Here is a 26,889-nt window from a genome sequence, read left to right as displayed (position 1 = left end):
CACAAATATTCTTTTATTGACATCCTCTTTCTTCTTTTTTTCTTCTTTCTTTTTGTTGTTTTCTTTATCCCCACTTTTACATTTTGGACATCTTTATTACCGTTTCTTGTCTTTGATTTCTGTCCATTCCATTATGAAGTGACAATGATTTGTTAACTCAGACTAGGACAATTGCAGTGTCATTGGTGAAAAGTGCTGGCAGTGACCCCCAGGACCAGTACAAGCTGGTCAAAGACATCTCCTTCTGAAACCCACCCAGATCGCAGAGCCCATCCTCTTCCCATGTGTTAAATGGAAAGAATGTAGCTCTCTCCTGTTGTACAGGGCTGCAGGAGCCCTTCGTGGCTGCTCTGAGACACAGCATGGGCACTGGGCTCCCCAGACGCACTCCTCAGCCTTGTGCCTCAACTGCTTGGAGGGCAAGATTTTCAAATGGTTTTATCTTTTTAGCAACTTTTTGATGGAAACTAGAAACCTTTGGTTTCAGGCTGTGTTGGCACAGATAATCACACACACACACACACACACACACACACACACACACACACACACACACACACACACTTGCACACTCTGCCTAATGGCTCCTTACTGATTTTTAAAGTTAAGTTTTCAAAGCAGTTTCTGAACCAGGTTGGCCGCTGCCCAGGGCTTCAGCACCTCAGTTTTCTGCACACCCCACCCCCCAGCCCTCTTTTGTGACAGCACAACTTCAAGGCCTACCTCACTTACTTTACTTCCTGTTACCTTAGAGAAGAAAGCTGAGCCCTCCCCTACCGCCTTAACCCCTTCATTTCAGTGTAAATCTGGAGGGAGCTTACTTCCTCTCCTCTCCTTGGAGGCTTTTATACTCGCAATGTGTATTGCCTTACTTAGGGTTTTTTTTGAGGCAGATAGGAAGGTGCAAGATTTCTCTTGTGACTTCTTGTGAAGAGTTAATGTCCATTGAATCCTGGAAATATTTTCTTATAAACCTTAGAAATCTTGATGTCCAAGGGAGGCAAGGAGTGGAGCTAAGCCTAGGGAGAAACAGTGACTTAACAAATAAAAAAGGGAAAAAAATGACCACAAACATTTTAAACTAATCTTTAATATTCAAGGTAAAGAATAAAAAGTAGGGCACTGGAGAGATGTCACAGCAGTTAAGAGCTCAGGTTCTTATAGAGGACCTGGGTTCAATTCCCAACACCTACATGATGTGGCTCACAACTGTCTATAACTCCAGTTCCAAAGAACCTGACACCTTCTTCTGACCTCAATGGACACCAGGCATGTATGTGGTGCACAGACATACATGCAAGCAAAACATTCATAAATGTAAAATAAAAATCTAAAAAAAAAAAAATCCATAGGGAATGATGCCAACAAGCATTAAATCTTTTTGAATCTTAATATATATATACACACACACATACATACAGCTTTGCCTATTGGAGCAGCTGCATAGAGCTCTGCTAGAAGACGCTCTTACTGAGAACTGTTGCTCTTAGCTTTGTTAGTGCACTTGATTCCTGGCACACACACCTCAGCATCCCATGCAGCAGGTGTGTCCTGCACTTACTAGAGACCGTGTGCTACTCACGGTTTTGTAAAAAGGCAATAACATACCTAGCCATATTTGAGATTGGAATCATTATTCTCCAACGGTAAAAACTGTATTGCTTTGCATTAATTATGAACAAGAAATAAAGCAAATTTCAAGATAGTTTTCTGGGCATATTATATCTTGTACTGAAAAAGAAATCACAAAACAATTTCTAGACATTGTGTGGCTCTTTCACGTTTGAGTTTGTGAGTTCTCCCCAGACTTTGTTTTCATTTAGAAATGTTTCTATTTCCCCATTTTTCTTTTATTTGTCTTCTTCACCCTTTTACACCCTAGTTCTAGCCTCAGTTTTACCCAAAGTTGATTTGACTTACACCAGATTGCAGCAAGCAGAGAAGGCACAGATGGAAGCTGAGGTCCAGGATGAGAAATATGCCCAAGAGTGTCTGAGCAGATCCGACAGTCTGCAGAGACAGATCTCACAGAAGGAGCAGCAGCTGTGAGTGTTTCCTCTTCATCTTGGAATCAAACTCTTGTACTGACATGGTCTTTGCCAGCCAGTAGAGCCACGTAAAGAAGGTGTGTGGGGGACGTCTGTGATGGCTCAGCAGGTAAAGGCAGTTACCACCAAGCCTCAGCTCAACCTCCAGGACCCACATGGTAGTCCTGCACATGTCCCAGCTCCTTACACTAAAAAAATAAATATAAAAGTTGGGGTAGGGATGTAGTTCAGTGGGAGAGTACTTTGCTAGCATTGTTGAGACCCTGGGTTCAAGCTCCAAAACCACATTCTGAAAATATAATTGTTACTCCTATTATTTTATCTATTTATTTTTGGAGATAATGTCTCATGTATCCCAGGCTGGCCTACAAAACTCCCTACATAAGCAAGGGTGACTTTGACCCTCTCTTCTTCCTGCTTCCACCTCCAAATACTGGAACTAAAGGTAAGTACCACCACACCTGGCTTATGTGATGCTAGGGATCAACACCCAGGGTTTGTTTATGCTACACGAGCACTCTGTCCACTGAGCCACATCCTCAGCTCCTGCTTTCTTTCTAAGATTTAATTTTTTTCATTTTTATTTACACTTGTGTGTCTCTTTATTGCTAAGGCGTATCTCCAGCCCACTTTCTTTTAATAACAAAAATAGTGCATGGTTCCTGGGGAGGAATATTAGCGGTGCTTGTAGAGTAAGGACTGAAGCCCCCTCCAGGGGGCTTTCCATGTTCTAGAATAACTATTAAACTCTATAACTGTTCTGGGCTTCATTGAGACTCATTGGTGGAATATGTGCTGTTTAGTTTGTATAAAGCACCCTACATTCAGTCCTCAGCACCACAAAATAAGGACAAAACAAGACTTTTCTTTGTACATATAAATATATAGGCAATACGTGGTTTAAGTTTTATTGTAAAATTGAAATTACATTTACTTATTTAGTCTGTTAGCGTGCATGTACCAGAGTATGTATGTGGAGGTCAGAGGCCAACTGGTGGGGGTTAGTTTTCTTCTCACCGTGCAGGACTGTGGGATCAAATTCAGGTTGTCATGCTTGGCAGCGAAAGGCTTTACCCACTAAGACAGTGTCTCAAAAAATACAGCTCTGGCTGTCCTTGAACTCAGATCAACTGCCTTTGCCTCCCAAGTGCTAGAATGAAAGATGTGTGCCACCATGCCTGACCTAATTTTATTTTTAATAATTTATTTTTATTTTATGTGCATTGATGTTTTGTCTGTATGTAAGTCTGTATGTGTGAGGGTTCACAGATCTTGGAGTTACAGACAGTAGTGAGCTGCCATGTGGATGCTAGGAGTTGAACCCCAGTCCTCTGGAGGAATAGCCAGTGCTCTTAACTGCTCAGCTATCTCTCCAGCCCCCTAATTTTATTTTTAAAATAGAATCATATTTGACAAGCTCTTTTGAACCTTTTTTTGAAACGGTCTTGCTCCATAGCCCACATTGGTTATATAGGTGACGGCAGAGGGATCAGAAATTAAAGGTCATTTTTGGCTCCATAGCAGTTTTGTGGCTAGCCTGAGATATATGAGAAAATAAATAAAACAAAAGGGAGTGCAGAGATGGCTCGGTGGCTAAGAGCAGGTACTCGTCTTGCAGAGGGGCTTCAGCACCCATGCCAGGTGGCTCAACACCTGTAATTAAAAAATAAGCCTTTAAAGAAGTCAGTAAAAATAAGAGGGCCAGGTATGGTAGAGGACAGTTGTAACCCTGGCACTTAGGAGGTGGAGGCAGGAACATTTGGTTTTAAAGGCTAGTCTTGGCTACACGAGACCCTATCTCAAGAATGACCAACTGCACACTGCGCTTCTGTGTTTGCCATTCAAGGGTGCAGCTGGAAACCGATTTGAAGATTGAGAAGGAATGGAGGCAGACTCTGCAAGAAGATCTTCAAAAGGAGAAAGATGTCCTAGCTCATCTTAGAAATGAGACCCAACAAATCATTAGTCTCAAAAAAGTAAATAGTGGTAAAACTTTAATTTTATATCTTGACAAATGTTAACTCTGTTGTTGGACATAGCCCAGACTGTCTCTGAACTCTTGTTATGTAGTAAAAGCTGGCCTTGAACTCATGGCAATTCTGTCTCAGTCTCTAGAGTGCTGGGATTAAGGCCTGAGCCCATTCCCAGCCTGTGAGCTTATGTAAACAATTTGGGGGCTGTTAGTAAAGTGCTTGGAGGACTTGTATTCCCAGCTCTGGAGGCATCCTTGGGACTCACTGGCCGGCCAGTCTAACCTAATTCATGAGCTCCAGGTCACTGAAAGACCCTGCCTATCTCAAGGGAGGTGGTAGGCAGTCCTAAGTACAACCAGGGTTGTCTTCCAACCTCCACATACACCTGCATATACAAACACATACATCTTTTAAAACAAGATACTTGACACAATTTACATGTATATGAGAAAACAGGATGCACTTAGTCATCTTAGGACTATGAATAAGGAGGTTGTGTGGGTAATAGTTGATATATAAACAGCCAGGAAAAGGCTTCAGATATATTGTTTCTTATAAAAAGATTAAGTTGGGTGTGGTGTGCACCTGTAATTGCAGCCCTGAGTAGGCTGAGACAGGAGGATCAGGAGGTCGAGGCTACAATCCCAGCATTCACATGGTGGCTCACAACCATCTCTAACTTACAGTTACAGGGGATCTGATGCCCTCTTCTGACCTCTGGGTATCAGGCATGCACATGGTACACATACATACATACATTCATACATACATTCACACACATCTTTTTTAAAAAGAGCGAAATTGAGGGGGAAGGGGGATTTGAGAATTCCTCATTAAAGCATGACGGAATATTCCTGTAATCCCAACACTTGGAAATGGAAGCAGGATCAGGACAAGGTCATGCCTCAGCCTCCCAAGAACAAAGCTCAAAGATATTTATACCTTCCTAATTAATGATATATATGCAATATGGAGTTTCTTGGTTTTTTTAAAGTTATGTTTCTGTTTTTTTATTGAAGGAGTTTCTTAACCTCCAGGATGAAAATCAGCAGTTGAAAAAAATATACCATGAACAAGAACAGGCTCTGCAAGAACTTGGCAGCAAACTCTTCGAGTAATTCCTCTCTTCTTCCTTCAGCTATAAGTCGACAGATTCATGGAAGACACGAGTGTACCAGATCAGCTGTGCAGAGGCTCAAGTGTGGGGACACTAAAAAGACTAGATTCCTTAAAGGGATTGAGTAGTTCTGTGCATTTTAGTAGACCTTGGTTCTGAAGGGTTCCAGCAGGTGAAGGCAAAGATTACTGTTTAATTCTTCAGTGATAAAAGAATCCAGAAGCTTAATTTTGTCAGAAGAACTGTCTTGAGACAGAGCCAGTTTTGTGTGAATTAGAGGTAGTTGTCATGCCTTTAGGGGTCAAATCTCACCATGACACACACAATGTGATCTTGTAGTAAGATGTTATTGGGATTCTGTAAGAACTAGGAAAGTGGCTGTAATCTCAGCACTTGGAAGATCAGGAACTCAAGGTCACCCTCAGCTACATACAGAGGGAGGGACCAGCCTTGAGACCATGCCTTTAAAAGACAAAGAAACAGGGCTGCAGCGGCGGCTCTGCGGCTAAGAGCACTTGCTGCTCTTGCGGAGGACTTAGGTCAGATTCCCAGCATCCACACGGTGGATCACAACCACCTCTAACTCCAGCTGCTAGGGATCTGATGCCTTTCTGAACTTTGGGCATCAGGCATGCACATGGTACACAGACATACACGCAAGCAACACATTCACATATTTTAGAGAGAGAAATGGAAGGAGAGGGGAGATGTGAGAATACCGTCATTTCAGTTTTATTTTAGGATTGTGTTCTTTCCCCTCCTCTTTCTGAGAAAGAGTACTGCTCTATTGTCTAGGCTGGTGGTGACTTCCTGGGCTCAAGTCGGCCAAGTACTGTATGCCACTATGGCCAGCCACTTCAAATGTAATAAATCATTTCTCCGGTGAGAAGATTAAAACATGTTTAAAGTTCAACTATAGTTTGACCTTGAACTTTGATCTTCTGCTGTGTAACTTCCCAAGTGCTGGGATTGCAGATATCTGCCACCACACCCAGGTTTATATGGCACTGGGATCTAACCAGAGGGTCTGTGCATGCAGACCCTTTCTCTCACACAGTCAAGTTTTTGAGAAAGCTAGTTGTAGATTGTGAGACTATCTCAACAAAAACCAAAATCAAGTTGTGGAAGTCTCACTGATTTTTATTTTTAGAAGAAAAATAGGAAAATACAAAATATCCCCTTAGCCGAAGATTGTTACAATCTAAAATGATATGCAATGAAAAATCACCACCTTTCCAATGAAATATCAGGTGTTCTGTATTCACATACATACTAAAATTTGGACCTCTTTGTAATGTTTTTAGATCCAAACTTAAAATAGACGACATAAAAGAAGCCAACCAAGCATTACAGGTGAGTAAAAAGGTTTGTCAGTACCGCTGAACGCTCAAGTCGGGAAAGCTCAACTGTTTGGAGACGGGGGTGTGGGGAAGACCTTGGTCTGGTCCCAGCACCAGAAGGGTGTATACAAACCCCAGAGTACTGGGGTGGCAGCACTGAACGGGAGTGTAGGTGGTGCTATTCTTTCTTCATTTTTCTTTTGCTTTTTTGAGACAAGTTTTCTCTGTGTTAACAGCCCTGGCTGTCCTGGAACTTGCTCTGTAGACCAGACTGGCCTCGAACTCACAGAGCTCTGCCTTCCTGCCTCCAGGGGACTGGGATGAAGACTACCATCTCTGTTCTTACTGAAATATTTTAAAAGGTGGAAATTGATTACTTAGTGCCCGCTAAAGGATGTATTAATGATCTGGATTAAAAATAACATCATAGTGCTACTTTAGATGACATATCCTTGATGACTCAGTTTACCCTTCTAGAATAGGCTTCTGATGCATACAAGTTGCTTTGACAAGGCTAGAAATGTGTTACTTTGGGTGTGTCTGAAAGAATCCTCCTATGACATGGCATTATCAAGTCAGCACTTCAGTGTCAGTGATGATTTTCTATTCCAAATTACCCTTTAATTTTTTTTTTTTTTTTTTTTTTTTTGGTTTTTCGAGACAGGGTTTCTCTGTGTAGCTCTGCGCCTTTCCTGGAACTCACTTGGTAGCCCAGGCTGGCCTCGAACTCACAGAGATCCTCCTGGCTCTGCCTCCCGAGTGCTGGGATTAAAGGCGTGCGCCACCACCGCCCAGCTACCCTTTAATTTTTTAATCCAAGTGTTACATGAAAATAGTTCTTCAAAAATCCTGGAGCCTAGGTTATATAATGCCAGCCAGCACTCTGAACCAGTTTGAGAGAGAGAGAGAGAGAGAGAGAGAGAGAGAGAGAGAGAGGGGAAATAGTGAGAAAAATGTGTTGGATCTCTCGGAACTGGGGTTACAGAAGATTGTGAGCCACATAGATGCTGGGAATTGAACTTGGGTCCTCTGGAAGAACAGCAGTACTCTTAATGATTGAGCCATTGCCCCAGCCCCCACTATAAAAAGATTTCAAATAACAAAAATGTTTGCTCTCGACTTTAACCCACCTTAGCTCCTGCTCCAAAAGGGAGCTGCTTCCAGTTCTTGCAGCTATTCCCTCTGGCATCTAGCTCTGCATTCAAAACCATGTGCAATTCCTACGGCCTCCCCTTTTGAACGGGCAGCCCATGCCAGGCAAACCCTGTACTGCTGAGCCATGCTCTAGTGTGTTTTTCACCTTGTTATGGATGTGGTGGGACATCTTTTCCTTAAGTGACCCCAGAAAGCTTTTTTCCTAGACAGGATCTCACTGTAACCCTGGCTGGCCTCAAACTCAGGAATCCTCTTGAGTGCCACACCCCATTATTTCTCCTGATGTCAACTGCCTGTCACTTCATTTAACATCATTCTTCAATGACGACAACACAACACCTCTATCAAATGTCCCCTGAAGAAGTTAGGTGGCTCATTACTTTGTCTTGGAAGTCTGGCCCCCTGCCCACATCTGGCCTTGGCCCCTTTGTCCTAAGTTCCTCTGACCTTTCTCTGAGAGCTATTGCCTGAGCCTGGTACCTTCTTTCTTGAGTTCCCTGATTTTGAACAGAAGTGGCTCCCTGAAAAATGACAAGTCAGGAATTCTGCCTTTTCTGTTTCATGCTTTTAAGCTAAGTGCAAGTGTTAACTGATTTGAACAGGAACATTCATCTTTTCCTATTAGGGACTGGTCTGGCTGAAAGACAAAGAGGCAACACACTGTAAGCTTTGTGAGAAGGAATTTTCACTCTCCAAAAGAAAGGTAAGAGGGGTGAAAGTGAGTCCAAACATTTTGGCAACAAAAATGGCTTCCCCCCCCCCCCCCCCCCCGCTGAAAACGATTTAATGAGGTACTACTGTACAAGCGTCCTGGAGGCCTCTCCTAGACGTCCCCTCCTGGCGACTCTAGCCCAAAAATGGCTTCTAACTCGTTTTTTGTTTTTGTTTTTGTTTTTTCTTCCCAATTTTTCCATTTAATAGCACCACTGTAGAAACTGCGGGGAAATTTTCTGTAATGCCTGCTCTGACAACGAGCTGCCTTTGCCTTCTTCACCAAAGCCAGTGCGAGTCTGTGATTCCTGTCATGCAATACTCATTCAGAGATGCTCCTCTAATGTGCCATGACACTAGAACTCTATCTCCTGCACAGAAGCACCTGCCGTGAGTGTGAGGACTGAGTGTCCAGTCAGCACTGTGCCTCTCCTCCAGCTAACACCCAGGATTCTAAGTTGTATAGTTAGTATTCCGTTTCTGCACTTACTCAAGATTTTAAGATAGCATGTTTTATCACTACTTGGAACAGTCATGTAACCCTTAAGGAAAGGCCAGATAGCAGAGCTAATAATGCACATTTGCCTTATCTTCTAGAGGCCTTCTTGAGAACAAGGCCACAGCTTGTTTGTTTCTGAACTGTCAAGTTGGCACCGATGGTGCCTGTAATTCTCTTAATGCACTTTAAAGCTTCACAATTCTCAGAGGAAGACTGGAAATGCACTCATTTTGTGATATGCCAATTGAACATCCTTTTTTGAAACAAGGTTGAAACAAAGTTGTCCATTTTTGACCATGAACTCATAGACTTCCTTGCCTCAGCTTTGAAGTGCTGGGGTCATAGGTGTGGGCCTCCATACGAGGTCTGTATAGTCTTCATTGTCTGGTAAGGTTCTAACTTAATTGTATTTATTTGTTCTTTTCCCCTCGTCTACAATGGAAAAGGCCAATAGTTTTTTCCCATACCTTTCTTTTTGCTTGCCTACACCTTTCATATAGTGGATTAAAGGACCAGCTTTTCCTTCTACTCTTTAAGGAATGTTATATATAACCACCATCCTCATCACAGATGCTACTTTTTGTAAAGGGTTGGACCCCAAAGACCCCACAGGCTTTTAAAGATCCTAAGCATTAAAAATAAGAGCATTTAGCCAGTCGGTGGTGGTGCACGTTTTTAATCCCAGCACTGGTCTACAGAGCAAGCTCTAGGACAGGCACCAAAACTACACAGAGAAACCCTGTCTCAAAATACCAAAACAATAACAAAAAAGAGCATTTAAAACTGCCTATGCTATGACATAATTAAGTCCCCCTGCCCCCCAATTCTCTTAGGAAACTTCTAGCATTACATTCCAGTGTTTACACCTATCCACAGTAGAATTTCACCCTATGTATTAAGTACCTTTATGCTATGGTCTTAGGCAGATAGTAGTTTCTTTTTTTCCAGCAGAAAAACATTAAGTTACTTAAACCATGACCATTCAGGATCTTAAATATATTAATTTCTGGTCTTGCACTTTTAAATCTATAAGCTCTCTATAGAGATTTTACATTCCTAAAGACAGTTTAGTGATTAGTTACTTTCCTGATCCTAATTCTTCAGGATCTTTTCATCTGTTATATTTCAGTAAATTTTATAAATTGCCAAAATGACAAAACCAGTATTTTCACCAGCTTCTGGGGTCAACTTAAATTAGATCTGTCAGATTTTGAGGCGTCCCATTTTGGAAACGGACTCATGTAACCTAAGTTGGCCTCTAACTTGGTGTGTAGCAGATGACCTTGAACTGATTCTCTGACCTCCATACCCCCCAGCTGCTGAGATTATAACTGTGTGCTGTTTTATGTGGTGCTGGGGATGGAAGCCCTGGCTTTGTGCAGGTTGGCCAGGTATTCTACCAACTGAGCTACACTCCCTCCTCCCCGCTGCAGATGTCATTTGTTGAGTACTGACAGAAATGGCCTTAAAGCAGAATTAAGATGGTTAAGACAGAAGGCAGGAAGGCCACAAGTTCAAGGCCACCCTGGTTCATCCCTAGAGCTTCAGATATATGAAACAGTGAAAACCTGGCTCAGAAACTGGAAAAATAAAAATTATATTCTTGAAGCATTTTGTATCAATGGGGATAGACTAATAACATTTTTATGACTGCTGAAAGTGAGCATAAATGAAAAAAACTCCAAATATTTCATTATGTGCTTTTTGTCACAAACATGGGCCTTTTCTGGGGCAGCATTAACTTGAGCCCCACTGTCTAGGATGAGGCTATAGCTCAGTGGTAAAATGTTTGTTTACTGTGGATGATAAAGCCCTGGGTTCTCAATCCACAGCACTACCACCAAACAAAATCACACAATCTCAGTTTAGGATACCCCATTCATTACAAACCATTCCCAAGCTGCTGTCATTCCCTTACTTACCCTAGCCAGCACTCCCACAAAGATATGATCATGGTGCCAAGGAATTGTAATTCAAATCTGTATGTTTTTAAAATAAATGTGACTTTTATAAAACAAAGTTTTGAGAAACTAACAATGACTTTTATTGCTTTGTCTATGTGTGTCTGTGTGAGTGTATGCCACATGTGTGCAGGTGGCCTAGGAGGCCAGAAAAAGGTACTGCATTCACTGGAGCTACAGTGAGTTGTGATCTGCCTGATGTGGGTGCTGGGAACCAAACTCAGGTCCTCTGAATGAGCAGCAAGTGCTCTTAACCAGTGAATCATCTCTGCAGCCACCTCCTTTGAGATTTAAGAAGGTAACCCTTGAAGTGCTTTGACCCCTGTGCCAGGCATGCAGACTAGCTCATTAGTGTATAGGCTCTAGGTGAAACCCTGTCCCAAACCAGACAGAAACGCACTGTTTCAGGACTCTGGGCTCCAAGTCACAAGCTGTGGCACTCCTTTTACAGTCACTTCTCAGAAATCTCAACTTGGCATCTGTGGTACTGGTCCCTACCTCCTGAGTGCTGGGATTAAAGGCCTGCGGCACCACACTTTCTAACAATGTGTATTATAACCAATAACTGACACAAAGCATTCTAGGACAGACAACATTCCTTTATCTCCCATGTTAACATTTATTACATGAATAACATTTCTAGCAAAAACAAGTAACAAGTTCAATAATGGAGTTCACATTGACAGGTTTCAATTTGATCCATTAGCCAATTTGGGGAAAAGCCACATTGAATGAAGTGGTAAGATCAGAAAGCACCGTTTCCTTGCTACACAGAACTTACATACTCAAAGCCAGTATCAGATGCAGCACTGTTTTACACTGTTTTCCTAAGTATAGTCACTTAGACAGTTGAAAGCCCGTCTTCTTGGGTGAGAAACTAAAAGCACACGTAAGAACACACCCATCACAGTAAATACCTGCATATTTACACTGACTTCTTCTGCCACCATCAACGACTCTTAGCTACTCCAACAAACTCAAATTTTGGGAACATTTTTGGTATCTTGGTCAAGTGCTACGAGGATTTTTAAATCTAGGGCTGTAATTTCAACTAATACTCCCAACCTCTGGGTTTATAATTCATAACACAATTGGGACTATTTAGATTCCAGATACCCCTTAAATTATTCAGAGCTATGCTTGATAAATAAGAGTGAAAATACAGAATTAACTGAACTTACATTCCTGAAGCCACCTGAATGCATCCTTAGGCTTTTTATTTACAGTATGTCCAGGAGAGAAAGTTAGCTAACTACTCAAGCTCTATCCTAGATGTCTGCTTAAGACTTGCAGTCTTATCCTCTCACATTGTACTATGCTACTTTTTGTAGAGCTAACAGTAAAATACATCATCCCAAATCTTAGGAAGGCAGCACATCTTTAAGAGTACTTATATATAAAAAGTAGCAACATCAGTGGTTTCAATATAAAAATTTATTTTAAGTCAAAGTATGCAACAAATAAAACCTACAGAAAACAGATTTTCCCATCACAATCTGTTGCTTTACCAAATAATATCTTGAAAACACATTCCTTCAGTCATTATAAAGTTCTTGAAATACAAAAGAAATTCAATCTGTAAGAAAGTCTAGTAGACAGATGCTGTTGTTAGGACTTGTACGTTGGTGGTGTTTTCAGTACATCCCACGCCATCCACCTCCACTCATTCCACCTTGCCCATAGTAACCTCCACTGCCTCCACCACCACGACCTTAAGAAGACATTAAGAACCACCATCAGTTGTCCATGCACATTACAATAGTTATATTTTAGGTGAAAGACATTGCCACAATACAGACTTACCGTAACCTCCCAAGCCATCAGGAGTGCCGTATCCTCCACTGTAGTTGTTCCCCATTCCCATTCTCCCGACAGAGCCATAGCCTCCTTGATTATCTGCACATTAAAAAAAGGAACAGAGGATGGTTTCCAAAGTAGCCAACACTGCCTATTCCAAAGATTATGAACCCAGGTTTGGGAGGGATATGCTGAAGCACCAAGGCAGGAGGATTATGAGTTTCAGGCCAGCCTGAGCTACAGAGCAAGATGCCCCCATCTCAAATACAAAACTATACATACCCATTCCATCTCTGCCATAGCCTCCCATTCCGGAACCTCCCATTCCAGAGCCACCTCCAGGAGTGGAATTCAAGAAGAGTTCAATATATCGATGTTCTTTAAAAAAGAAGAGTGTAAAAAGGTAAGAATAGGAGAGAAAGGGATGTTCAATCAAATGTACTAATTAAAGGTCAATCAGCTAGTATTTAAAGCAGGCTTATCCTGCCGGGCGGTGGTGGCGCACGCCTTTAATCCCAGCACTCGGGAGGCAGAGGCAGGCGGATCTCTGTGAGTTCGAGGCCAGCCTGGGCTACCAAGTGAGTTCCAGGAGAGGCGCAAAGCTACACAGAGAAACCCTGTCTCGAAAAACCAAAAAAAAAAAAAAAAAAAAAAGCAGGCTTATCCGTAAATATAGGACTAGATACAGGACTATATAGGCAGCCATTAAAGTCTAGACATTAACAGGTGAAATGATTTTAAGACCTAGGATCTACCAAAGACATTTGAACAAGTAATGATTTTATAAACTGCACACACCTATACAACAGAAGTATGCCAAAGACACCACTTACGCATGTTGTTTTTATCTTTAGACATGGCAGCCACCGCATCTTCATGGGTCACAAACTCTACATCTGCCTCTCCTGTTGCTCTGCCATCAGCTCCAATGTCAATATGAACTCGGATTGGATTGAGTGGTGAGAAGAACTAAATAAAAGTTAATCACTTTTAAATTCCATTATTTAAAACTAGCACATACCTTAATTTTCTCCCTAATCCACTAAAATAAACTACTGAGGGTCTATAAAGGCTCTAGCATTGTGGAGGTAGGTTAAATCATCCTTTGCTACAGAGGTGGTCAACTTGGCTCACATAGGAAAGGAGTACTTTTTTAAAATGCAAAGTACTTACTGCTTTTGAAGTAAGGCAATACTAAATTTTTAAACGAAGTTTGGGGTTGTTTCAGACCCTACTACTAAAGGCAAATTCCTACCTGATTGACTCTATTCTTAACTGAGCTTTTTTTGATGCATTTTTAAAACTGTTTAAAAATGCCATGTAGGTCAGCACATAATGGGCACAAAACCTAGGTGCATAGTAGGCAAATAATCTATCACTAAGTGACAAGCTTAGTCTGAATCTTAATAAAAGAGATAGGGCATGGTGGCTGCCTGTATTTCCAACATGCTCCAAGTCAAGTTAGGACTTCTAAATTCTAGTCCAGTTTGGGCTACAATGAGACCTCCCCGCCAAGAATAATAAATAAAAAATACCCATTATATACCACTTACATTAGCAATATCATTTTCAGTCGCACGAAAAGGCAGCCCTCTCATGTGCACAAAATGACCACCATGGAAACCTGAACTCGCATCACCAGCTCCACCATAGCCATGTCCTCCCATGCCTAGATTATAAACCATGGTGTATTCATGTAAGTATACACATATAAATCAACACGGCAGTGCAGTGACATAAGTTTCCATCAACACATCTAAGTTGCCTGTTACTACCGGACCCTTACAAAGAAAACAGCACGACAATTTTCTTAGTTTACCTCTTCCATCTCTCATCCTGTCATCAAAGCCATCATTTCCATAGCCATAATTATTATAGCCACCATAGTCATCAAAACCTCCATAGCCTGTGCAAATGTAAGGAAAAAGAAATACCATTCTGAGCAACTTATTTGTAAGCTAGTTTACAGAATCATTTGTGGTCAACAGTCTTAGCTTCTTCATTAATGTTTTCAGCTTACTGCGTATGAGAAAAGCAGTTAACCCTTGATGGGAATGCAAACATCCACAGGATAAATTCAAACACAACATGAAAACCAAATTTCATTGTTATGCCAAGAAGAAACATGCCAGTTATCTTTATTTTTATTTCTACATTAAGTTTTCTAGGTGTTAATATGTGCATCAATCAAGTTCCACAGTGGAAATCCCATAATTTCATGAACAGGTTTTAAAACCTCGTAGGTACTGAAATTACTGCCATTTCTGTATTTCTTGACAAAGTGTCAGGAACATCAAGAAAATGACAACAGAACCTTTGTTCATTAGATACACATACCACCATCATATCCATCACCTCCTCGTCGCATTCTGTCATACATACTTCCACGCCCAGCTCCATAATAACCCCCTCTTCCTCCTATTGGTCTATCATATGGTCCCGGTCGCTGTCCCAGCAGTCTTCTTGGTGGATCATAAAATCCTTTGATTTCACTCCTGCTACTCCTGAAGATCTCAATATACCTATGTACAAAGGGTTAAAGTACAAGTTTCAGCACAGATGTATTAGAAAGTAAATTAGATACTGGGCAAAATGCAATAAGTTTGTCTATATCTAGGTACATAACCCAATTTAAATTGTCTAAATAAACCATAAGGTAAAATTTTTACACCTACAAACTTAAATAATTAAATATTTAAGTTTTACAGAGACAAATGAGTCATTTGAAAACACTGAATTATGAATATATTTTTAGTTTGTTTCCTTTAGTACAAGATAGGTATGTAAGAAAAACAAGTGATTATACAAAACAAATTTAACAACATCCTACAAAGAAATGGAAACAATTTAATTTTAATTTAAACTATTAGCATTAATTCCCCACCCAAATCTGTAGTTTCCATGTTAAATATAGGTAATTATCAATTCTTTAAAACTACCCCAGAAAAATGTTATGGTTACCCCCCCATTTAAGCAATAGTGACCCACAACCCCCAAAAATAAAAATTGAACACCATCCCAAACTCTCCATCCCCACCTGTGCCCTATTCTTTCCTTGTGTTTCCCCAGAGCATTTTCTGCTATCTCCTTTGAAGCAAACTGCACGAAGGCCTCCCCTGTGCTTCTCCCCTGGTAGTCCATCGTCAATGTTATCCCATTTGGCACGATTTCCAACCCTTTAACCCAAGGACAAATACCCCATCAAGGGGAACAGTGTTAAAGGCTGAAACATTCCCATCTGAATCAAATATTTAAAACAAGTCTAAACAAAACAAAACAAAACGCTTAGTTTCCCATCACCCCATAATACAAATGGAATATTTTTCAAATATCACTGGATTAAATATTTTCTTTGACTAGTGTTTTAAAATTATACTTCTAAAAACCCACTACATGAAAAAACTATTAATCATTTAACTGTGCTCCCAATGCTAACTCATAGCCCATGTCATCACAGTTATTCTCAGTTAACTATACTATACATCAATCAACGTTTACATAGCCTACACATTCTCTATTGAATATTAACTGGAGCACATTTCCCATTTTATTATATAACCCAGATTATCACAAAATTAAGTTGCAAAATCAAATGGGTTTTTTAAATTAAAAACCATCTAATAAAAAACATACAATTAAACTACTACTAAACTTTTACTAGTACTAGAGGTACCTTGAAAGAACTGAACTATCTCCTCTTTGCTGCAACCAAATGGCAGTCCTCGAAGTCGCACTGTGCCATCACTAGCGTCATTTGGACCATTATGTTTCATAACCCAATCCATTTCAATACCGCTTGATTTAAATGCTATGAAAACAAACAAGCACATAAAGCAGTCAATCACAACACACTCTTACCAAGATTGAACACCTCTCCCAAGTGGCACAGAATGCACAGAATGCATGCAAGGTGACTCCTGCAACAATCAGCAACAGTACCCTATTACACTCTACTTTGGGGTGGGGTAGGGAAAGGTAATGAAACTCACCCCTCTCTACCAAACAACCCTGACAGTCTAATAAGCGCTCGAAGCATTCTACCACCAGAGTAAGATTTGTAACACACTCGATCCTTTCCGTCATTCTACTTTTTTTTTTTTTTAACTTTTCAGACTTCAATATGACCCATAGCTATGCAATTTCTTTTTGGTTTTGCAGACACGGTGTCAGTGTACCCACTATACTTAGCTTGTTTCTGTTTCCAAAACAAGGGTCTAACTTGGTAGCCCAGGTTAGCCTTGAACTTCAAGCAGTCCTGCCTCAGCTGTGAGTGCTAAGATTAGCTAAGTCACCTGTCCAAATGCAAAATGTTTAAGAACAATCACATGAAAGGTATACAGTATAGTCGTCTAAAAAAAAAAAGAAAATGACAGTAGCCAGGTAGACCTCAAGGTCATCTTTGACTACACCAGCAACTGGAGGGTAGCCTGGGCTGTACAAGACCCTGTTTCAAAAACAAAGGGAAACAAGTAAAAGGCTACTCAAAACCAAATGCTATGCAGAATATGACAGAAGGACCTGTCGTTTGAGACTAGCTGGGACTACAAGGGAACTGCTTCAACACACACTCAGATGAGTACCTTCAATACTAACATCTTTTTGGGGGGGTGGGTGAGGGGAGTTAAAACAGAGTGACCAAGAACCAGGCTGGTTTTGAATCCCAGATACCTGCCTGCCTCTCAGCCCTGGAGAGCTGGAATTAAAGGGGAATGTCACCACTCCACATCATGCTCAGCCCCTTAACTTTTTTCAGTCAAGGAGGTCTAAACAAAGTTTACCCAAAAGTAACATATTGACACTCACGTGGTATTTAAAAGGCACAGCAGGAAGCCCCCTCCATCCTCCAACCAACACACAACCTAGCTAGAACTCTTCCCTAGAGGCGGCACTTTCCTTTTACGATTCCAGAATATTTTTAGAGACTAATGCAGAAGTTCCGCAGCTGTGGAAACTTACCAGCCCTTGCTTAGTTCACTATGCAGCTGTAGGAATCCTACTCACCTGAATATTCCAATCTTTCCCTCACCACCTCCTTCTCTACCAACAAAACAATTTTTTTTCACTTGATTAGGCTTGAAGGTATATCAACACCATTCACTAATGGTTAATTCCGTATCATCCATTAGAGGCAGCATCTACAATTCTAATTTTCTTAAAATCATATGGTAGCATACTCCTACAACCCTAGCCCTGGGAGGTTGAGGCAAGAGGTTCAGTAGTTCAAGGCCAGACTCTGCCTTTAAAAAATAAACAAATAGGCTGGGCAGTGGTGCATGCCTTTAATCCCAGCACTCAGGAGGCAGAGGCAGGCCGATCTCTGTGAGTTCTAGGTCAGCCTGGTCTACAGAGTGAGTGCCAGGACTGTTACACAGAAAGAAACCTTGTTTCAAAAAACCAAAATAAATAAAGGAAGCTGGGCGGTGGTAGTACACCTCTTTAATTCCAGCATTTGGGAGGCAGAGGAAGGCAGATCTCTGAGTTCGAAGACAGCCTGGTCTACACAGTGAGTTCCAGGACAGCCGGGGCTACACAGATAAACCATTTCCCAAAAACTGGCGGGGGGGAAAAGGGAATAAATTTCTTCTACAACTCATACATCAACAAACCCATCCTATAGCTCAATGACACTAAATGTCTACCATGTGCCAACCGGTGGATTACATCTTAAACATCTCTCCCCAAATAATACATGCATTAAGGAAAGCCAATGTAATTTCTCTACCAGTAACTATTAATCTCTACATGTGTATATCATCTGCATGTGTGTTTATTGTGTACTAGTGACTGAACCTCAAACCCTGCTGAGAGAAAATCCAGGCCCATTTTAAAGCAAAGTCCATGAAAAGGTAACACTCCTCACAGAACCAAAATGGTGAAAACACAATTTAAAAACTGACATAGCTAATTCTTCAGCACACTTGATTTAAAAGAAAGCATGAGGCCCTACATGGTGGCACATGTCTTTAATCCCAGCATGTGGGAGACAGTGACAGGCTGAGTTCAAAGTCAGCCTAGTCTACATAGTGAGGCTATCTTAACAAAAAATGAAAACAAAAACATGGGGTAGAATGGCTCACTAATCTGCCATTTGATGGCTACTTAAAATATTGAATTTCTGAGCCTGGTATTCACGATAAAATACAGCAGTAGTTGCTGGATAGTGGCACACGCCTTTAAGCACTCAGGAGGCAGAGGCAGGCAGATCTCTGGGAGTTTGAGGCCAGCCTGGTCTACAAAGTGAGTTCCAGGACAGCCAGGCCTACACAGAGAAATCCTGTGTGTGTGTGTGGGGGGGGGGGGGAGAACAGCAGTAGGTGAGGTATTGGCACCCACTACTGTATTTTACAAGAATATTTATATTCTGTAGTTCTGATCTGCTTCAGATAAACATTCACCTTTGACAATTAGACTGGATGGACCCTGTAAAGCAGGGGTTCTCAACCTTTCTAATGCTTCGACCCTTTAATACAGTTCATGTTGTGGTGACCTCCCCAACAATAAAATTATTTTTGTTGCTACTTCATAACTAATTTTGCTACTGTTACAATTTGTTAACACTTGTGTTTTCCAATGGTCTTAGTCAACCCATAGGCTGAGAACCATTGCTGCAAAACCACTGAGATGCTCCACAAAATCTTAACTGTATCTGAAAAACCATTTCGGTCCTGAAAGGAAACAGAAATATTAAAGGTGTTTTGATGTTTAATACCATTCTAGAGGACCCCTGAAAGACAGTACCATATTAACTTTGAAATAAAAGCTCAGAAATGTTTTACCATGCATGAGGCTGCAGGCTCAGCTCAATTCCCAGTGCCACAAAAGCAAACCAAACCTCCTTAAATGAACTCTTAGGTTAGAGCAGTTCTCTCTTGTGGTGACACTGGCCCCCACCCAAGGCAGGGTCTTCTCTCTAACCTGGACTGGACTCTGCAGTGGGATTACAGGCGCTACCACACCAGCTTAGGAGAGTCCTTCCCCTCAGTGTAATGACGATCATTCATCATAGAGGGCACTGGCTACTCCCGCACCCACACGGGTGATCACAACCTTGTATAACCCAGGTCCTGTGGATCTGACACTTTGGGCTTTCTACCGGCACCATGCATGCATGTGGTGCACACACATCCACACAAGCAAAACACTCATAAAATAAAGGGGGCAAAGTGGTATTTCAGTAGCAAATGCAAGGGAGAAAGCTCTTTTGTGTGTGTAAGACTTAACGTACCAGTTTTGCTAGTATCAAGGATAAAGTTCTTCAATTCTCTGAAAAACACTAAGCTGCTAATAAAACTTTCAGAGCTATGCAGCAGTTTACCATTTAGAATACTCCACTCCACCTTTCTTTGCAACACTGTTATCAATTGATCACTACTCTCCTTCTGGAATCCCAACTGTTCTCAGGCCCCTTATTCTAGACCTTGAGACAGGGAGACCAACCTGAGTTACACCCCCCCACCAATCCAAGGGGGTCTCAGGTGCAGTCCCTTGCCTGTAGCCCAGCTAGAGTGGAAGCCAAAGCAGAAGGGTAGGTTGAGCCCAGGGGGTCCCAGGCTGGCCTGGGTAAACAGTGAAACACTACCAGAAAACCTCCAAGTGTTAGTACAAATTAAAAATACTAGCAGTTAAAATGAGGCCAAATTTTTGAGACTTTAAATAAAACTTCCTAAAGGAAGTAAAAATTTCCGTCACAAAAGACTACATACTATTTCAATTATACACAACCCGAGAGCATAAAAATCTATAAAACATAAACATGATCTGTGACTTCCAAGGTCTGAAATAGAGAACAGGTCAGCATATGGAATGACTTAGTATGTACATCTTTTTGAAATTATAAAAGTGTTTCTAAAATTGAGTTGTGATACTCTGAAAACTCGTACTAAAATCTGTAGAAATTTCACTTTAAACAGAAGTTAATGGATGTTATGAACTGGGTATGGTGGCTCATAGCTGCCATCCCAGCAGTTGGAGGCAGAAACATCAAGATCCTCGAATTTCAAGGCCAGCACAGTCTACAGAGACCCTATGTCCAAACAAAACCATCTTGTAGGCAGAGGCAGGGGACTGCAGGAGAGCTAAGAGGGCAGCCTCCTGTGCATATCCAGTTGCAAGCTAATATCAAGAGCCTGTTTCAAAAAACCAAAAGATGTGTTTATAATGTAATCCAATCAAGAAAATGGGGGCATATCACTTAGCTCTTTACAGCAGAGTCTGAGTTCTTTGTATTTTAAAAGCCCATTAAGGAAGGATCTGCTTTTTCTAGGTGGCATGGGCACTGCTGCAAGCTCACTTCCAAACCCAGGGTGTCTTTTTCCTTTTTAACCCATATTCAATGAAAAACTACCGACACAGTTCTGATTTAAGTACCCGCAAACACCTCCACCAGCACGCGATTAGGCTAGGCTTTTGTTGTTGTTCAAAACATCACAGTTCCGACACTTGTTTCCAACATCCTAGCCATCAAATCAAAACGAATATATTTGACTTCCGGCCTTAATTACAAGTCGACACAAAACAACTCTTGGAGAATTAACTCCATAAAACCTTACTGAACTATCCACCCCGGCCTTTTTAAAAACAGTCCCCCCGTTTCCCCCGGACCCGGCCTTTTTGAAACACACCCACTTGATCCTATTCCTATCGGGTAAGCCGCTCACTTCTCCTGCAAAATTAAACTCTTGGTAAACATCTAATGTATGTGTGTGTTTGGGGGGGGGGGGTAGACCCTCTGGAGATGCGTACGTACTCCATCCGCAGGTCCAAGTCTGGACCCTAAAGGCCGGCTACGCATCCTCTACCTCCTCCTGGACACCGTCCGTTTACCTAGCTTGCCCTCGAGCCCAGACCCGGGGAGAGAAGGCCACCTCGGCCACCGAGCCGCGCGATTACAAAGGAGGACCGCGTCCGCCTTTGTCCTGCCTCGGGAGCTGGAGCGCCCCCCGTCTCCGCCGGCGTCTCCTTCCCCCCCACCCCACCAGCTCCCTCCACCTGTCTCACCCCGGCGATCTGCGTCAGCCGTCACCAAGCAGCCCGGCCAGCCCAGGTAGTGTCCCCCCCACCCCACCCCACCGCCCGCCCCCCGCTTCGGGACCACGGAGGACCGAGGCCCGCCGTGGGAGGCCGGGCCGGGCCGCGCCGGGCGCCATTTCCACCCGGGAGCGCGTCCCGCTCGACCCGCTCCCCCCACCCTTCCTCCCTTACCGGAGAGCTCCGACTCACACCCCCCCCCCCAGCTCCCACCCCCTTCCCCGGCCCTTTCCCCAACTCTTCCCACCGGCTGGAGACGACCGAGGTCAGCCCGAGCCGGGAAAGGCGGGAAGGCGACCCCGGCAGCCCACCGGCCCCAAGATGGCGGCAGTCGAGCGGCGGGGAGAGCGGGGCGAGCGGGCGGGCGGGCGGGCGAGCGGCGGGGAGAGCGCGGCGTCGGCGGGCAGCCCGCCCCGGAGGCCGGCCGACGCCGACACTCCCTCCTCCCCCGCCGCCGCCGCCCGGGGGCTCCGCGCCCTTCGCCCGCCTCGGCTCTCGGCACCCGGGCGGCCCAACCTACCCCCTTCTACTTCAGAGACCCTGTGAGGCGCTAGGAACGCCGGCGCCAACGCTCGCGGGCAGGGACGGCGGGCTCGTCCGCGGGGAGCGCTCCCGACACAACGGTTTTTGGTTTCTCGCTCGCTCGCTCGCTCGCTCGCTCTCTCCCCCCCCTCAACCGTCTCCGCCGCTGACAACCGCTCCGGGAGCTGCGCAGCGCAGACACTGGCCGGGGGGGATGGGAGGGGAGCGAGCGAGCGAGGAGGGGGCGGGGCCGAGCGCCCCGGCCGGCCGCTCTCGCGAGACTTGACTGACAGGCCGGGCTCGGCGAGGGCGGGGCCACCCGCACCTGCGCACTAAGGGGGCCTTGCCCGGCTGCCCGGCTCCGTACCCCTCTCTCTCTCTGGCTTCAGCCAGCGGCCCGCGCGTCCTCCCAGCTCGCCTTTCCGGGAGGGCGTGAGTCGGTCCTAAGGGGAACCGTCGTGATGCCGCGGTTTGCTAAAGGCTCTTTCCGGCTCCGCCGGGAATAAATGCCCTCCAGGCCCGCCCCGTGCCCGGCGTGGAAGGAGCCACGTGGTCCGGCCCCCCAACCCCAGGGAAAGGCTTTCTCTCCCGTCCACCATGCTTGCATTATGCAATCAGAAAGAATGCGTGTTTGGCCCCACGGTACCCAGATACGGAGCTACCCAACCCAGCAGGATTTCGGTCCCAGCCTGGGGGTTGGCTCTCAGTGCGGAGCCAGCCTTGACCTCTTGATTGGTTTCCTACCTGCCGCGTTTAGTTTTTCTCTTCATTAAACCCAGGGACAGATCAGGGGCTCAGGGCAGTTGACTTCGGTTTCTAAATAGAGTTTGGTGTTCCTGAAAATGATGCTTCACAGGCGACACGCTTTTTGAGGTTCCGAGCTGATACCACGGTTCCTCATGACACCCCCATGGCCTTCTAAGTTTTAACACAAATGGCACATGGAAAAAAAAATCTGTGGGAAGGTGAAGAGCCATCTTGGGGGAAGAGACTTAGAGCAGGAGCTGGAGAGATGGCTCAGTGGCTAAGGGCACTGGCTGCATGCACCCCCAGAGGTCCTGAGTTCAATTCCCAGCAACCACATGGTGGCTCACAACCATCTATAGTAGGATCTGATGTCCTGTTCTCACGAAGAGTTGTACATGCAGATAGATCTCTCATATGCATAAAATAAATCTTAAAAGGGGGGGGGGGCTTAGAGCAATTAATGGGCAAAGAGAAGATGAGTTTAGTCACAGGCCAGGCAGGACGGGTGAATGCTGTAAACGTGACTGTGAATGGGGATACATGGTAGTCATCCTTCAATGTGCAGTTCAAAGAGTTCTTTGTGCTAAAGAGACTGGGAAGCCCATCAGGAGTGGAGTGGGGCTGGGAGGGGACCGTAGCAGTGGAGAAGGATGAGTTTTATTTACCGTGAGATTTGTGTGTGTGTTTAGACTGGAGCCAGGAGGCCAATTACTTAGTTTCTGGTATGGAAATTTCCATTTCACAGCTCTAATTCATCTTCAAACCTACTTAAATTTCTTTAGTACTCTACTGATTTTAACCCAGAATATTCCTCAGAGGAAGTGGGGGTGGGGGTGGGCAATGTGATTATAATTCCAGACATGAAAACAGAAGCCGTAATAGCTCGGGTTTATTAAGAACTTACTGGAACTAGGTATGGTTAGCAAATCATTGTCTTTGTTCTTGGGTAGTCAAGGATATCCTTGAACTCCTGACCCTCCTACCTCCATGTCAACTGTGTCTCTATAGCCCTAAAAGGTAGTATTCATTTCACAGATGCTGTGCCTAATCCCAGAACAATGAAAATAGTTGCCGAAGGTATAGAGCCAAGTGAGAGATGCAACTCTAAACCTTTTTTTTTTTTTTTTTTTTTTTTTTTTTTTTTTTTTTTTGTGGTTACAAGTAAGTTAGTAGTTACTGGTTGGAGACTTTTGCCGAAGTTATCCTATTGTTACTACACCCCTCTAAGATCTCCCCTTTCTATTAATAGCTGCGGATTGAATTTAGGGCCTAAAGCATGTTCTCCCTTTAAGAAGTAATTGGTTTATTAGCAAAACTGGAAGCTGCACACTTAGAGTGAATTCTCCCCAGGGCCTTCCTTCCCTGGATTTAAATTACATGGCTTCTTTATTCTTTCATGCTTTCAACCCGATTTGGTAGGTGGAATTCTGTAATCCCTTTCGCTCTTCGCCTGGAATTCAGTCCACTTACTGCCTGAATGAATTTGGCATTCTTTGCACACACTTTGTGTGGTTATGGGCGACAAGCCTCCCATCATTCTCGTGAATCGGATGTATGACTTTTCACCACCCAGTAGTGATGTTTCTCTTGGAGGGTTTTTGTTGTTGTTGTTGTTTTCATAATTTCTTTATGGCGAGCGCTCTTTACAAACACTGAAGATTTAGAAGGCCTTTTGCCTTTTTATTACAGCAAGTAGGAATTTTTTTAGTTTAAAGATGCATTATGCCGTAGTAAACGTAATTTTTATTAGCTTCCTCCCCCACGCATTTGAACCCTGTTAGTAAGGCTTGGTGCGATTGGACCCTGCTGCTTCTCCAGTGATGCCTGCAGAATTGTTTCCAGATTGATCGCTAAGGAATTGTTTCCATGGAGATGGTTACAACTCAGGGCTCCCAGCGGCTTTCTTGATCGTCCCTCTCTTTTTACCCTTCTTCCCTCCCCTTCCCCCATCTCTCTACCACCTCTCTCTTTCCTCTCTGGGCAGAGAGTTCAGAGGGACCCTGAAGGGGATTTTTGTTACAGTTTACAATAAGAGAAATGAAGCAGGAGGAGGAAATGGAAGTACCCAACCTCCCAGAGGAAAACAATACGAGGCACACGTGACCACGTATTAATCCATCAGCATGAAAAGGAGAGGAAAATTCCATGCAGGCCTGCCTGAAAATGAAAGAGAAACTGAGAGATTGCATTCTCTTGAGGCAGACAGAGCACATTAGCTAAAAACTAGTTTACAATCGATGTTCATATATCCCTAATGACACTGCAGAGTATCATTAACATGGGATTATCATAATCATTTTGCCTGTATGAAAACAAACCCAGAACAAAACAAGCCACAGAAACGTACTGGCTTTGTGTCTAATCAGTGTCTAATGGCTTTGTAACAGCAGCTCTGACAAAACCTTCCCGAAGGGCTTCTTCGGTTCATGCCCGGCTATCTGGTGTCTTTAGGAAAGGACCACCTTCTTCTCATGACCATCATTGTTTCTCAGGGCAAGGCTTTCGGGCAAAGATTTCATTCTTGAGACTTTGTTTGAATGACTTCGCTGGGATCTGTGGAAACCAAAAGACCTCCTCTAGGATGATCCTAAGGAAACAAACGGTAGCCCGGCGGCAGGAAGCACCTCGCCCGTTCATTCTCTGTATTTGAGAGCGTCTGTGCTTGTGTGTGGAGGCCAGAGCGCAAGCATCTTAACATTGTGTGTGTGTGTGTGTGTGTGTGTGTGTGTGTGTGTGTGTGTGTGTGTGTGGTTTGCAGTGCAGGTGTGAAGGTCAGAGGACAGCTTTCGGGGGTCAGTTCTCTCCTACCATGTGGGTCCTGGGCAGTCAAACTCAGGGTGTTAGGCTTAGTGGCAAGTGTCTTTACCTGCTGAGCCGGCTCACCTGCCCCGACCACCTCTTCATGAGACAGAGTCTGTCGTTGGCCTAGGGGTTGCCCAGGCCAGGCTGGCTGGTCAGCGAGCCCCCAGACATTCTCGGGTCTCTGCCCCATGTCCAGCTTCTTCTCCGTGGGCTCAGATTCAGCTCCTCATGCTTGTAGGGCAAGCACTCTGCCAGATGAGCCATTTCTTCAGCCCCGTTTTTTGAAAATAGTTCCAAATGCTGAACATTTCTTCTGCTCCAGCGATTACTGTGGGTGCCAGGGGGTGGGGGTGGGGCAGGAAAGATGAATCACCACTGTGGCTTTTAGAATATTTAAGTGGACAACTATGTAGAAAATTCAGCATAGACCGTTTCTCTCAACACAGTTTTATAGTTTTCTATGTGTGCTGCTTTTTGAGACTTGTTACCTAGCCCAGGCTCCTCTGGTATTCTCCGTTCTACTGGTTCAGTCCACACGTGCGATTGACAAGTGTGTATCACCACACCTAGCTGTTAAGCATCCTTTTGTTCAAGAGTTAGGTTTATGTATGTGTGTGTGTGCATGTCTGCATGAGTTTATGTGCACTATGTACTCACAGGTGCCCCCAGAGGCCAGAAGGCATTGGATGCCATGGAAACTGGAGTCACGGGCAATTGTGAGCCACCTAATGTGGGTTCTGGGGACCCAGCCCTGGTCCTCTCCGAGGGCGGTGAACACACTTCACTGCTGAGCCGTCTCTCTAGTCCTGCTTTTAAGCTTTTAGGGTTAGACCCAAATAGGTTTCACTGTATATGCATGTATGTTTCTTCATGTAAAAACAGTAATGATGGTTACACTGAGCAGCAGAGACTTTAACTCATATTTACCAGAGTCCAGCAAAGTTAGTGTGTGTGTTGGTGTCTGTGCACAAACATGCATAACTGAGACCTAGTAAACTTAGGAATGTGGCGATGCCTGACTTTTTGCATGGATGCTAGGGTTCCGAACTCAGGTCCTCCCCCTTGTGTAGCCAGCCTCTGACCCACTGAGCCTTCTCCCCCGCCCACAAAGTTATTCTGTAGAATATTGAAGAATAATTGGGCATAATGTCATGCTGTTCTTTTCTTTCTTTCTCTTTTTTTTTTTTTTT

The 26,889-nt window shown here is 43.7% G+C and overlaps 3 protein-coding genes across 16 annotated transcripts in view; 2 read left to right on the top strand and 1 right to left on the bottom strand.

Moving 5' to 3' along the window:
* Nucleotides 1-10,880, top strand: part of Rufy2 (RUN and FYVE domain containing 2) — a 37,816-nt gene extending 26,936 nt beyond the window's left edge. For 3 of the 7 annotated variants that reach the window (XM_006972733.4, XM_076557150.1, XM_076557149.1), the window contains exons 13-18: nucleotides 1,926-2,045; nucleotides 3,895-4,024; nucleotides 5,041-5,135; nucleotides 6,443-6,491; nucleotides 8,259-8,336; nucleotides 8,555-10,880. In XM_006972733.4, coding sequence (XP_006972795.1) covers nucleotides 1,926-2,045; nucleotides 3,895-4,024; nucleotides 5,041-5,135; nucleotides 6,443-6,491; nucleotides 8,259-8,336; nucleotides 8,555-8,698 — 616 coding nt within the window. In that variant the 3' untranslated portion in view covers nucleotides 8,699-10,880. Of the gene's footprint in view, nucleotides 1-139; nucleotides 1,706-1,882; nucleotides 2,046-3,894; nucleotides 4,035-5,040; nucleotides 5,185-6,442; nucleotides 6,496-8,258; nucleotides 8,337-8,554 lie in introns of those variants that run through there. The other 4 variants (XR_006066881.2, XR_006066880.2, XM_076557151.1 and 1 more) reach the window with 4 other exon arrangements.
* A 1,343-nt stretch (nucleotides 10,881-12,223) lies between these two features.
* Nucleotides 12,224-22,415, bottom strand: Hnrnph3 (heterogeneous nuclear ribonucleoprotein H3). Of its 7 annotated transcripts, none has more exons than XM_006972735.4 (10): nucleotides 22,149-22,415; nucleotides 16,275-16,409; nucleotides 15,639-15,777; nucleotides 14,939-15,123; nucleotides 14,421-14,507; nucleotides 14,155-14,270; nucleotides 13,435-13,570; nucleotides 12,884-12,979; nucleotides 12,608-12,700; nucleotides 12,224-12,515 (listed from the first exon to the last, which is right to left on the bottom strand). In XM_006972735.4, exons 2-10 carry the CDS (start codon nucleotides 16,384-16,386, stop codon nucleotides 12,439-12,441), a joined length of 1,041 nt encoding a protein of 346 aa, XP_006972797.1. In that variant the 5' UTR covers nucleotides 16,387-16,409; nucleotides 22,149-22,415; the 3' UTR covers nucleotides 12,224-12,438. The 7 variants fall into 7 exon arrangements, with proteins under 7 accessions (XP_006972797.1, XP_015846039.2, XP_076413268.1 ...); XM_015990553.3 differs by having other exon boundaries at nucleotides 14,984-15,123; nucleotides 22,149-22,413; XM_076557153.1 differs by lacking the exon at nucleotides 22,149-22,415 and adding an exon at nucleotides 21,876-22,007.
* Nucleotides 21,244-26,889, top strand: part of Pbld (phenazine biosynthesis like protein domain containing) — a 38,723-nt gene continuing 33,077 nt past the window's right edge. Inside the window, exon 1 of one of the 2 annotated variants that reach the window (XM_006972734.4) lies at nucleotides 21,244-21,644. The gene's annotated coding sequence lies outside the window, so the exon portion shown is untranslated. The remainder of the gene's footprint in view (nucleotides 21,645-26,889) is intronic. The other variant, XM_042266685.2, reaches the window with a different exon arrangement.

Source organism: Peromyscus maniculatus, chromosome 21 (genome assembly GCF_049852395.1).
Source record: "Peromyscus maniculatus bairdii isolate BWxNUB_F1_BW_parent chromosome 21, HU_Pman_BW_mat_3.1, whole genome shotgun sequence".
NCBI classification, from domain to species: Eukaryota; Metazoa; Chordata; class Mammalia; order Rodentia; family Cricetidae; genus Peromyscus; species Peromyscus maniculatus.
Note: the sequence above shows the minus strand (reverse complement) of the source record. Positions and strands in the feature narration are given on the sequence as shown.